The sequence below is a fragment of the Thermobia domestica genome, chromosome 1 (assembly GCF_964235325.1).
Source record: "Thermobia domestica chromosome 1, izTheDome1.hap1.1, whole genome shotgun sequence".
Classification (NCBI taxonomy): Eukaryota; Metazoa; Arthropoda; class Insecta; order Zygentoma; family Lepismatidae; genus Thermobia; species Thermobia domestica.
Genome location: NC_137454.1, coordinates 236,586,793 through 236,600,897, shown reverse-complemented (window position 1 = coordinate 236,600,897; position 14,105 = coordinate 236,586,793). Strand labels below are relative to the sequence as shown.

General features: G+C 35.1%; 1 protein-coding gene across 1 annotated transcript in view; it reads left to right on the top strand.

Moving 5' to 3' along the window:
* The window catches only part of LOC145667209 (protein spaetzle-like), a 127,261-nt gene that overhangs the window by 99,569 nt on the left and 13,587 nt on the right, over nt 1-14,105 (top strand). The window contains exons 4-5 of the mRNA XM_081734902.1: nt 1,742-1,804; nt 4,008-4,111. Coding sequence (XP_081591028.1) covers nt 1,742-1,804; nt 4,008-4,111 — 167 coding nt within the window. The remainder of the gene's footprint in view (nt 1-1,741; nt 1,805-4,007; nt 4,112-14,105) is intronic.

The following is a 14,105-nucleotide window of genomic DNA, read 5'->3' as shown; positions in this document are numbered from 1 at the left end:
GTATAATGCTTTGAATTTTACTGAAAACAGTCTCTGAAATAGTTTCCTTCTTGTATAACTATTACAATTATCACTTCCAGTAGTTTCGCTTGACTCTCCACCTCTTTTATGTAGACATGTTTCTAACTCAGAATCACGTTCCAACAAAACTTGAAGTAGCCATCAATTCAAGAGTCAGTCACTTTACAGTGATTTGCAACATAAAAGCATTTCAAAATACTAATTATTCGTATTGGTGCAGAATAATCTAAGTTGCACTTTGAAATAAGCATATATACAGTTAAAATTTATCATAATACTCACTGATCATAAAAGTACTCTATCGTAAACATGTTATTACGTATTTTGATGAAATTGTTAGACTGCATACTCTCTTTTGCTCTTGTATATACATGAGTAACGCAGCAAAGTGCGTTAATCTAGCTATTTCTTTAAGTTATTTGGTTAATTCAAACGCATATACTATATATAGAACTGTATAAACATGCTAGTAGTTGTCCATATAGTCACTAGTTATATGAAATGATTATTTTTAATATAGACTATGTGGGTAATAAACAAGAATCGCATTTAATCCTTGGTAAAAGCTGCATATAACTCCCCGTGTAGTATTCTGTCAACAATTTGGTTCAAATGGATGCACTTCAATACTGTTTCCTTTTCAAGAGATTATGTAATTTTAAGTAACTTTGCATAAACCATTTATATGTATTGAAATTATTCTTCCAAAACTATTAAGAATAGAAAAGTATATGGGAAGTATGAAATCAAAGTTGTTATAAAATTGAATTACTATATCAAATATGTTGAGCCTTGATTGTATTGACAAACAGTTTCAAAGTTTAAACAACAATAAAAATAAAGCAAATAAAATTCAAAATTTGGAAATAAATCCATGATGCATGAATGATTTTGATTTCTAGGAATTGTTTGATCTTCCTTAGTGTTCATTTTACATTTAGTTTACATTTAAAGGGAAGTAATCCTGTGTGGGATCGAATCACGGGGAAACGACTGAATCTTTTGAAATGAATTTTCAAATATAGTTCAGGTATACATTGAACTGGGATTTTATCAGGTCACTTAAATTAAAATCCTAAAGAGGTTATAGAAGGAGTGAACATTTATGCCTAAAATTTCGTATCTCTTGAGTCACTAAAATTAAAAAGACGAAACTCAGTATATTCAAATCATTAAAAATAGTAAACATATGCCGTAATGTTTTTTTTTTTCTAAATTTCCGTGTTTAAGGAGAGAGAGGAATGGGTCATTTCCATTAATTGATTTCTACATTGAAAACAAGATTTAAAATTTATGCTAAAAATTGTGTATCTTATGGATGTCTATCATTACACTTATAATCAAATTCTTATTCTTTGGGAAGGGAAAGAGTTGAAATATTTTCTGTAAATTTATTCTCCACGTACGAAGAATGGGTATTTCATCTAGTAATTTAATAAATATAGTTTCTATACCACTTAGGGAAGGATAGTAAAGATAGCCTTCAACCTCTGTTAGTAACGAACGTGTTTTTAAAAGGTAACAAAAACATATTTTCTTCTTACAGAAATTGAAATTAAGAATGTTTTTTATGTTCTATTTTTTGAATTGTATCTAGAGCTGCTGTTATTCTAATTAAAGAGTACACATTATTATTTTCTTATATTTAGATAAGATTAAACATATTTTTATATAGGTATATAATAAAATTATTTTAATGTATGGATTGAATTCTTTTCAGTTCGACAACACCCGAGCTCTCCGAATGGCCGACCCAGAAGAAACAAACCTTTGTAATTCAATGGTGAGTAACTCCTAAGTATGTTGTATGTTTCTACTTCTAATTACATCAACCTAAAGCCATGGGTGAAAGTTAGCACATACATAAAAAAGATGATATTACCAAGCAAATTCATTCATTCATTGCAAATACCAATGCAATGATGGAAACACTGCTTACAAATCATCTAACTTGTTAAAATGCTGGAAGAGATTCGTGATTTTCCATTTGTCGCAATTTGTGGCGTTCCCTCTTCAGTATACTTTGGACGAACCTGAAGTACAAGTTCCGTAGCTTGCCTTGATGCGACCGACGAGCTGTGGTCCAGTTTTGGATTCCCACCCCCGATCATAGACATCCACAGCTAGCAGAGGCCAGAAATTCTCTACAAGGCTTGCCAGTGGGACTTAGGTGGATTGACATTCTGTGGTACAAATGGTGTTGAGTGCGCCGTCAACCAGTCAGTTGTTTTCCTAGCATAATGGATGGTTCCGTGGTCTGGCCAAAAAATATAGTTATTACCATGATGATGTATGTTAATGAAGTGAAACAACTTCGGTAAACGTCTCTTGGTATACATGTTGGCTTGGTATATACATGTTGGTGTACATTGCTGGACCAATAATTACTAACGAATAGTTGAGTAACACCCTTTGATTAAATGGCTATCCATACCATTATTTTTTTCTGAAATTTTTCCTTGTTTTTGTAGCGTACAGTAGCTGGTGTCCCCTTAATATCGTAAGTATAATATCCGATGTTTCTTGGTATTTCATCTCCGGTAAATGAAAAGTATTTTTCATTGTCCATGATGATTATTGTGTCGGGATACAAAATATCGAATGAAAGCTCCCTACACTTGCCTGCTATTGTAGCGAGTTGCTTCTCAGTATACTTGGGTGCTTTTTGACTCGTGAAATATTTCATACCTATTTCTGCAAATTCCAGGCAATTTCTTGAGATACGAAATTTGCCAGCCATTTTCTGACCACATGTCCCAATAGTCTCACATGACCCTCTGCAAGTTTCTTCAGTTGCTCTTGTTATTGCGAGTCTGTTTACTGGACAGACACACCTTAGCAATTTTTCAATCACAAGACCATTTTAATAGTGTTTTATGAATGTTGTTAGTTTCTTAACAGTGAGTTTCCCGTTTGAGGTCCTATATTTTTGATTAGATGCAAATTTTCTCGTAAACTAGAACTTATACATATTTCTGTGGTCATGGTGAATAGGGAAGGGTCATGTCTCAACTGCAGCATATTTTAATAGTTTCTTCAAAAACTTTAAAGAAAAAATATATAAATTCTCAGAAAATAATAAGAGAATTATTATTATTTCATAAGAATTCGATCTAGAAGTGGAGAGACAATTTTAAGAATTCAGAAACTTTAACCCCTTACCGCACGCCGTGCCATGAGTTGAGTTGATTTTAGTTTAGCGACTCGTTCAGCAGGGAGACTATATGAGACGTGGACCTACTGATTAACGTGGAATCCGAACCACATGAGCTCCCGCCGGGAATCGAACCCGGGTCTCTCACTCCAAAGGCGCGTACGCTAACCGCTTAGCCACGATTGAGCTCATGCCGTGCCATATATGGCACATACCCTTTTTTCACTTTAGCTTTTTTGTGATTTATCAAAGGCATCAAATGACTGTTTTGTGTGCTGTGTAAGATATTGACGTGTACGAATATCAGATTTTGGTGTCATCTGGCATGTTCTTTGTGAGCTGTAAGTGTGTCATATATGGCACTTACTTATTTCTCGTCGGAATTAAGTGAAAAATCTAAAATTCAAGTTTTAATTCATTCTTCAAGTTCCCATACGGGGATTTCCAATACTGGTTATTTTTCTCCGATAAAAGAAAAAGTCATGCAGAAAGGGGTTAATAACCGGTTCACGTCAACCTCCTGAATGATACCCCTGGCCACTTGTATTTCACTCAGAAGATTATAAGTCTTCTCTACAGTGATTTCTTGTATTTCCGAAATACTGTACATTGAATTTTACTTTGTGTACATCGCGGATTTGATCAATGGGGGCTAAACATGTCCACATGTGATTTCTTAATTGTAAAATTCAATCAAATGCTAAAAACTATTTTATATTACATAAATTTGGACATCAACGGTGTGTATGATTTAATAGCGACCTAATCTTTGTCTTTGAAAATATTAATTTCCTCTCATTTTTCATTATTGATGGAATTTTTATGTCTACAGGACCTGGTTGTATTTCCAAAAATAGCAATGAATAGGAATAATGAATGGCGTTATATTGTTAATGATGAAGAACATATACAACGTGTTCGAGTTGAAATATGTGTGTAAGTATGTTTACTAAGGGAGATTTTATTAACTGCTTTTCAAATTACAATCTCTTAGTGTATCTAATTATTTTTTCTTTCGGTTAGTGTATTTAAAAAATGAATATTAGACTGTTTACACATTAGTCTTTTGCAGTATGTTGACATTGATGTGTTTGAAATGGCCATACAATTACTACAAAATTTATATGAATATTGCATACGGGAGTATATGGCGTATACACACCTAATATTTTTATAGTATAGTGCATACTTACCTTACATTTACGCAAGAACGAGTGATTACGGGGTAGGTATACGTTATAGTTTTAAAAGGCGAATCCCTACCAAACATCTTAGTATCATGTCTCTGCTTTTAGCCCTTTAATTAGGAGCATTGATAGCATTACCATTAAAATATTTAGTTTGCTTTTATGGTTTCATAATTTCGTAATTTTTAAAGTATTTTGTACTTTGGTTACAAAATACAGGGTGTTTATTTCAAAGCAACATTGCCATAAAATAGGTCTTATGTGTAGCTACTAAGCAGTATTGCCCTATTATGGTAAAATATCATAAGAATACTCTCAGCGATTACCAGTAATTTCGTTGATTTTTTTTTTCCTACAGGGCAAGAAACCACAAATAAAAAAAAAAATTAAAAAACTTTCGCGGAACGTAGGAGATAAAGCTTCTACAATACTAAATTTGACTGTCCCCTGTTGACGAAGACTAGAAGTATCTAAAGAAGCGACCAGCCAATCATGTATATGAATATTGTACTGAATGCTCATGTATATGAATACTGGAAAGCAATAATGCTAATTAAATGATCACTGAAGTTATAATTCGTGCGGATAACGCAATAGAATGACATGTTGCTTGAGAGCAACGCTGCTAAATAAAGGGTTAAGCCAAAATCAAACACTATCAGTTTACCTATTACTAGAAGCGGAATGCACTCCTAGCTTGTACATATGCTCTATGATAATGTAATAAGCCTTTATGCCTTGCGTTTGGCCCATGGGATGTACTGTAAGCATGCTTGGTACTGAAGTTGAAAAGATTATGCGTGTTACATATTACGCGTTTTCTTATAAGAATAAGTTTGATTGATAATATTTTCCTTACATGTTTCTTTATATAAGTTGTTCATATAAGGCATCAATTCCTCTGTGGTCATATTTATATTTTCATCTGTTGTACAGAAACGGAAAAACTGGAATTTCTTTTTGGCTTTTACAAGTATTATTAACATTTAGCGAAAAAAAAAAGTCCGAAAATGAACCATACAGTATACTAATCGATGGCACTTAATGAGTTGAATAAAGTTATGTGTGTCCGTGTGTAAGCTCATGCGTAGGTTTAAACTAGAGAAAGATCAATTTCTTTGTAACACTAAAAGCTGATGCTGTACGAAAACTATATACATTGGAGCTCACAAGTTTTCAAAACTCCAGATTTTTGGGAGCATCTACTGTGATCCTATTATTTTGGCACGAGAACTTTACCGCTTTGCATCCGTGGTAGTTCTGTCTATAGGATCAAATTTCACGAAAGTTGAATTGAGGTCTGAGAGGGACCACAGATCATATGTCAAAGTATAAGTCTTAAAATTGAAACCAAAAGAAAACAACTTGATAAAGATCATACATACTATAAACAAAAGTTTGGAAGTGAGGCAAATTATTAGTACTCAGAGCCGTAGCTAGAGATTTCGGCGCCCGGGGCGAAGTAGAATTCGGCGCCCCCTACACTCATCTTACCAATCATTTTATATATATATATATATATATATATATATATATATATATATATATATATATATATATAGGGCCTGATTTAGGGGGGTGCAAATGTGCACGTGCAACCCCCTTCGTTGTAAATATACAATATCTAAAATGAGAAGCTACCAGTGAAAATAGCAACACTTTCCGAAACTTTCTTCTATCGTGTTTCCGTTTGGACAGAGCTTTGAAAAAAAAAAAAAAAAAAAAAAAAAAGAGTTTAAGTCGATTTTCTAAAGGTTGAAGGGAAAGTATTCACCAAGCAAAACAATATAACATTTCTCAAGTAGGGAAGAAAACAGAAACCACGAGGAGAGAACATTTTTTCCTGCATAAGACTTGCGACCCTCTTTAAAATACTCCCCCTTCCCCCGTTCTATGGATCAGTTCTCAGGGGTATAGAATATTGTCGCCTGTCACTTTGAAAAGTTTCAGTGTGATTGGTTATTTTGGTAGATATTGGCATAGGCGCCGACTTTGGGGGGCAGAACACTTTTGGCCCCTTCAATATTTAAAGGTAGGGTCCTCGCCCCCCCCCCTCCAAGATAATAAAGTCGAGGAAAAATTAACAAAGAGGAGCAAGAATTTCTGTCGTAAACTTTGTCGTGCCTTTAATTCAATATTAAGAACAGTCTTCTTATTCGATAGAAAACATCATTTTCAAAACTGTGTTTAATAGAGCACTGAAGCTTCAACCAACACTCTGGCAGCACTGATATGAAAAGTGAAGATCAATGTGGTGTGTAAACTTCCAGTGAAGTTCCCAAATTTTGAACTTGAATTTGTTTTGATGCCTTGAGACAAATTTGACTTAGGTCGTGAATTTCCCAGTGGAGCGGATGCAGCGGAAAGAGGTCCGTGGGGGGAGGGGAGAAGGGGCCTTCATCAAGCAGTTGATATAAAACGACTGAATATAATGATATATTTATTCATTGTTTGCCCCCCCCCAATATTTTCTTCAAGTCGGCGCCTATGGATGTTGGTGCACTCCCCCTCAGACGATCCTGGACCGGCCCTGTATATATATAAGAAAAGAAGCCTTTGTTGTTATTAATCTTCTTAGAAGACCATTGCAACAACTAAAAACGATCATTATGTATCCTTTTTCAAATAAGAGCTGTTTTCAAGAGTGTTATTTTGGACTTTTTGGTAAACTTGACAAAACTACCTTTAGTTGTATACAGATTCACTAGGAGAATGGTTATGGAATGTTACGACCATTTACAGCGTTTCATACTATCGATAAGAAATGAAATTTCAATATATTAAAAACTATGTGTTTTTAAATTGTTCGAAATGGGTGACAGTATTAACTTCCAGTAATAATTGTAAAATTTTAATTTTATTCTGTATGTGACCACATCAATAGTATTTTAATTTCGATCTTTTTACGGTAAGAAATATTTTGTGAAAGGTAATGAAAATTCAGAAGGAACCTTCTTTGTAAATTTCTAAATATTGATCGATGGAGATGAAGAACATGTTCAATGTTTGTACTTAAAATCTAAAATGTACTTTGGCTGCTGAAATGTCTGAAATTATAGTAATTACTTAATTTCTTAATGAACGAAAGTTCTGAATTTAAGGTATTTATTATTAATTAACATATTAAAATACACTAACACGTACATACATAAAGAGTGTGTGTACTTATCTTTTATGTGTATGTAGATAGATAAAAACATCACACAACTAGACACTTATGCACAAAATAATATGCTGGCGATACAAAAAAATTGATGAAAAATGACCTCAATAAATACCTCCAAATTGGAAGCATTTGATATGTCAATGGAGTTTAAAAATAAATCATTGGTAGTGATAAGAGTCTGAAAAAGTCGAATTTCGTTTGGCTAAGTTCTGACCCCTTAAGCCCCTATTCTACAACTGCTTGAAGTTCGAAAATGTTATTGTTCTCCTCATTTTATTTTTAATTTTACCTTTATTTTTAATTTTCCCGCGCAAACAGCAGCTTGAATGTGTCTCTTCACTCTTCTCACTTTCATACCTTCATTCTCACCGTCGCACAGTGGGGCCAAACCAGACAATTCTTAGCAAAAACTCGAAAAATGAAGTAAAAGATTGACTCGATATAATTTGTTATAATGAAACCTTAAAAGTGTACACATAAGATAGTGTGCAGGAAAAGAAGTGATAGCAGTTTACAATAAACTCATGGGACGTGTAAATTTGGTTATCCGCTGAAGCCGGAGAGGCGCTGCTTAGTGACAGAAGATAGGAAATTGACTTTGAATGCGACTGTTCCTCCATTGCATGCAGATATTCAGTGGCTGGTGAAAATGGTGACACGGCCGATATGTATGTATCGTTTTGTATATTTAGAATGTTGATGTGATCTGTAGTCAATAATCATATTTCAAATGATGTTGATGCTAATATCATTATCACATCACTATGATAATCCCCTACTTAATATCATATTTGGAAAATACTGTGGTACTGAAAGCATATAAACAATCTATGGACCGTAAGATAGATCAATATTAAAAATGATGTTTATCAATTCATTATTGTGTTTTTTGTGATGCGTGTACAGAAGTGACATTGAAATCAACTAATAATGAGCCTCCGCTTGCTCGAACTCAGAGTGTTCCAATCAAGCCCTGAAATGAGCTCACGTAATGCACGATGCAATATATGAAACAGGTCACTGATGCGTGTAAATCATAATATGTTTAATACATCTGATAATATATTCATGTCGAGAACTTGTGATGAAATAATTTTTATATTGAAGCGTCCTTGCATCTTCATTGTCATAACGAATCCTCCACAACTTTGAAATAATTTGAGAAGCAAGAACTTCTCTTCAATTTTATTACTCTTTACTTGTAAAATGAATAAGTACACTTTTTCCTTTCATGCGTAAGAACGTAAACCAATCGTAAATTAACAAACCAAAGCATATTGCCCACGCGTTTGTTTATGCCAATCATATAATCTGTTACATAATTTAAGAGCGAATATAAGGAATATTTCCTTTTATGATGTAAAATTATGTTTTTGATGAAATAATGTCAAAATAACATTATTGTAGCCTCTGCACACACCGAACTAATTGGTTTTCTTTCCATTTTCTGCTTCATATTACGAATTCTTATTTTTGCCAAGAATTCAGTGCTTTGGCCCCACTGTGCTTCGTGATTAATGCGATTGGGTAGAAAAACGTTTTGAACTGAGCAAACTCGTCACTGTCAAAACTCCGAATGTGACTTTGTTCGTTTCTGGTTTTGAAAATGCTCCTGCGTTCGCTATAAGTCATTACTCGGCACCTTGTATACCACATGTCATTAAGAAATAATCTATAATAACTCTTCAAGTAATAAGTAAAAACTTGTGACTTATTTAATCTCTTGGATTGCGAGCGAAGCGAGCAAGAAAATTTTAAAGAAATCTACGTATTTCATTGATAACCGACAGCAATATTAATCTAATAGGGCGCCAATACTTTCTGGGCGCGACTCATCTTTTACTCATGTCCAACACCACTTTTTCTTTTTCCTTGCTCGTTCGGCGCCCCCTTGCTATCAGCGCCCGGGGCGGGCGCCCCGCTGGCCCCCCTTAGCTACGGCTCTGTTAGTACTGTTTGGAAAGTGTAGACATAGAGGATCAATGAAGTGACAAATATTTGAAAGAGAAAATAGCTTTCCAAAATATGTAGTTCTTAATATCTTGTTGACATGCTGACGTTCAAAACGCCAAATATACCATACTTTGAAAAGTGTTTATGATGGTTTCGTATGTTCCATTGTTGCTTGTTGAAATAGTAACGACGAGCATACATATAAGCAGTGGCGTATTTTGGATATGATTTTTTCGGGGTGGGGGGCTTGAAAACCAATAAGAAGCATTTGTGTTGTACGGATAATGCGAAAAAATAAAAATGAAATTATTTCGGTGGGGGTGTTGAACTCGATAGCCATACCCTAAATACTTTACTGCATATAAGCTTCCACTGAGAGACAATTGAGCAGGGAAGTATGTATATTGACCGTCGTAAACATTTTTCAAAGAATAGCGTTTCTAGCTCTTTTATAGCCAGCATATCTATAAAATATAGATGACTGCAAGGTTTAGAAGTTACTTTCTCCTTCAATTTTTTTATCACTGGATTATTTTCTATGTTTACACTTCCCAAACAAAACTTTCATCTTGCCTCATCTTAAACATTTTTGTTTGTACTATGCAATATCTATATCAAATTGTCTTTTCTGGTTTCAATTTTAAGAATTATAATTTAACATAGTATCTGCAGTACCTCTCAGCACTCTTAAAAATTTCCTTGCTCAGAAATGAGAAAAATGCAAGTTCAAAACAAAATAAGTAATGTTTACTCATATTTGAGAAAAAATGTCTCATTATTTCCAAATGTGTTTTCATTTGTGAGCTCAAGGCAAATTTTCAAGTTCCCATTTATGAGATTTTTTCACTTCTTAAAATTGAGAATGAAATAGTGCGTGATTTGCAATATCATGGATGATTAAAAAATAACGGTAACAATCTTACCTAAATAATATTACTGTGTTTTACTAGGGAGTAATATTGCTAGGGATCAATTACTATTCAGGAAACGAAATAAAGGATTTCAGTTGTAGCAGAGTGCGAATGGATATGAGCAGGGCCGGCGCTAGCAGTTTCGCCGCCCTGGGCGAAATTTTCACATGCCGCCCCTTTAATTCGCAAACCTTATTTTAACAGAAGACGTTCAAGTGTCACGAAAAAGTAAGATGCCCCATTTAAAAACATCTATGAAATGGAAAATAAATAAACAATTGAACTACCCTTCTCGAAGGTTTACGTAATATTTAAACGGTTACACACATGACACAATATTCAGTATGCTCAATTTCGCTGTATATCTGTGATATACAGAAGCGAATGCAAAAATTATTTTTTTAAAACATATGTTTTAGTCATGACTAAGAATTTTAATTTTTAAGCTTATTTTATATCAAAAAGGTGTTTCCAAGAGAGTATGGAGGATGACGATAATATAGTGAATCAGATATTACGGCAAGCTAAGTGATTAGCCTAAGCATTATAATTTCTGAATACAATGGAGATATATAAAATTTAACATACCTTAATTGAAAGAAACTTTTCTTGCTTTGATATGAGCAAATTTCTGTATCACATTCGAGTAGTCCGATGTTCCAGCCAATTCATGTTTTATTCATATCGTCGCTAGACCACTCAAGCGTGTTTCAGACATGAAAGAACGTGGATAGTTTTTAATAAGCTTAGATATAAGTTTCGAAAAACTTCTTTCTCCACTTGCCACTGTTACCGGTAAGGTTAACAAAATCCTAAGTGCCACACTGACATTGGGAGCAAAGACGTGTTGGGGTCCCTGGTGCGATCCCAGCTCGCGCCGTGTGGACTTTGTGGTGGACAAACCGTGCTCGTAAGTTTTCTCGGGGTTCTCCCGTTTCCTTCCACTTTCTTCATTCTATCATTTCATTCATTTCTCATCTTCACCGTTTCCTTTACGTCCCAGCACCAGCATATCCGTTTGACGTAAAACTCATAGATTTCATTTCATTTCATTAATCTTAAAATCTCTTTTGGTGAACTTTTAGGCTTAATTATAGCGGATAACGCTTTCAGTTCGTCTTCCAAATTACTGGGATTAATATCTTTCGATTCTTGGTGTGTTAAAATGCTGGCAAGTTTAGTACAATTTTCTGACAAAAGTTTAGGTAGCATAATATCTTTAAGGTTACTTATATCGTAAAGAAAATCGAAATACTCGCTGTGATGTTTAAGTTGCTCAAACATCTCTCTTAAAGTTAACATAATCACGTCTAGAACTTTGTAATAAAAATCGATCTTGTATCTTGTTTGTGGATCTTCAATTGCTTCATCCTCTGCCTCGTACTGAAACTCTCTCTTCTTTCGCCTTCGAGCTTACAGTGTAGTACCTATCCGTGGATCATCCATATACAATGCTGATGCTAACTCCATCGCATAAACTAAGTAAGAATGAAACTTTGCATCATTTCTGCCTCTTTCAAAGTACTCAGGTATATTTTCGAGAAACCCGACTGCATCCAATACATGAGAATGAATGCTTTGGAGACTTTTGCTTACTATGTTTACGTGGAGTAAAAAGTCATACCGGATATCAAGTGAGCAAAGGAAAGTAAAGGTCATGGAGCTGATTTACTATACACAGAGCATCGTGGGTGACTATTCTATCTGTTCTATTGTCGTTACTTATTTGAAGTAAGACATCATAAGCCTCCCCTATTTGATATCTAACGTAAGTAAAGTCAGAGCATCAATTCGGCTCTCCTACTTTGTGGTGCTTAATGGTTTTAAAGTGAGAATACTAATATGCTCCTTTAGTATGGCCCAACGTTGAACTGACGCAAAAAAAAAAAAGTCATAAACTTTTTAACTATACAAAAAAAAATAATGAAACGGCGTACTAAGATACTGTGGTTGCATCGTTAAAGACAAGGTCTAGTGAATGACTACTGCAAGGAACATAGAAGACTCGGGAACTTATTTCTAAAATTCTCTTCTGAATACCTGAATGTTTGCCTTTCATATTGGAATCATTATCATATCCTTGGCACCTCATGTCTTCGATAGGAATGTTTATTTACTTTAGCTATTTAATTATTTTTTCTGTCAGTCCTAGACCAGTGGTGTCTATTATCGGTACGAAACTAAGAACGTGTTAGCAAATTTTTACGAGACATTCTCCATTATTGTGTGTAATTTGTACACAACGAAAGATTATTGTCATTTGTTCTGTAACAGAAAGACGGCAAGGGAAATATTGAATGAGATACCTGTGGCTAGTAGTTTGATAACTGAAAATGAAGGGAATGTTCCGAATTTCATGAATGTGAGTGAAGTACGTAAGTTCAATTACATTCCCAGATGAACACAACTTTATTTTTCCATGTGGACCTATAACGAAGCATTATATTTTGATAATATTCTTTTCTGTTTCCAAATTTTGCCGCCCATTGGAGTTGCCGCCCTGGGCGGTGGCACGGCTCGACCCCCCCTCGCGCCGGCCCTGGATATGAGTACGCAGTAGGTGACGCAGCTAAGGTGGCGTATGGATACATGTCATGTGACAGCGGCGAGGAGCAGCACACATATCAACATTCGAACGTAAATTTGGGTGAATTGTAAACATATAACCATAGACTAAACGTTACTGTGGTACGTTCGTTGGGTGTAGAACGCTGACCCCCCCCCCCCCCTCACACAGCTTATATAGGCTATAGCAGTCAGGTTGGCTCCTTTATGTATCAAAGCTCAGTACTCAATTCACATAATAACGAGTGCAGCAATAACAAGTGAAGGCGGGTTAGAGCCCCGTAGGGCACGTTGTTTTCTATATTACAATAGAACGGGGAGGCATGTCAATGTTTTACATCCTTCCCCATGCGTTATAATGTAAAAAATAGCTTATGTACGGAAACAAAGAATACATAAGTCATCTGTGTAGTTAGAAACAGCGTTACAAAACAACGTACGATTTATTATTATGGAATTGTAATACAAAGGTACTTTGTATTGATCACCGAGCATAGATTGGCGCCTCCTTTTTTTCACCACCAGTAATCGTTTTAATGACACACGTTTGCAGGTTATTTGTGGCATAGTACTGTACGCATTTCCTCTTAATTTAACGTAGAGGCTGCGGTAGCTCAGTGGTAGAGCGTTCACCTGTGATGCGATGAGGTCCTTGCTTTCATCCCAGGATTCTCAGCTCGCGGCAAGTGGGTTTTCTGGTGGATAAACACAGTGTGCATAGGTTTTCTCTGGGTTCTCCCATTTCTTCCCGCTTTCTTCATTCCACTATCTTTTTCATTCTCGTCATCATCGTCTCCTTTAGCCTACCCAACACAACTGTGGGAAGTAAAACTCAAAGATTTCATTTATTTTTTTAATTAATAGAGATGGATAATAATGGTGTAATGAAAATGTGGACATACGTTTCTTGGCAGTTTTTGCATGGGTTTGTGACATTGTTTCCAATCTGAATTGAATCCTTAGCAGTGGAGTTTCAGCACATTTATGAGGGGCAGAAACTGTCGCATGCTCCTGCCGTAATGAAGAAGATGGAAGGTAGGGGCTGAGTCCTGGAACTCCGGACCTTCCCCGAAATCGCTACTTTTATGTAAATTTTATCTAATTTTAGGGGCAATTTTACATATTTTAATACAATTTGTCCTCGTATT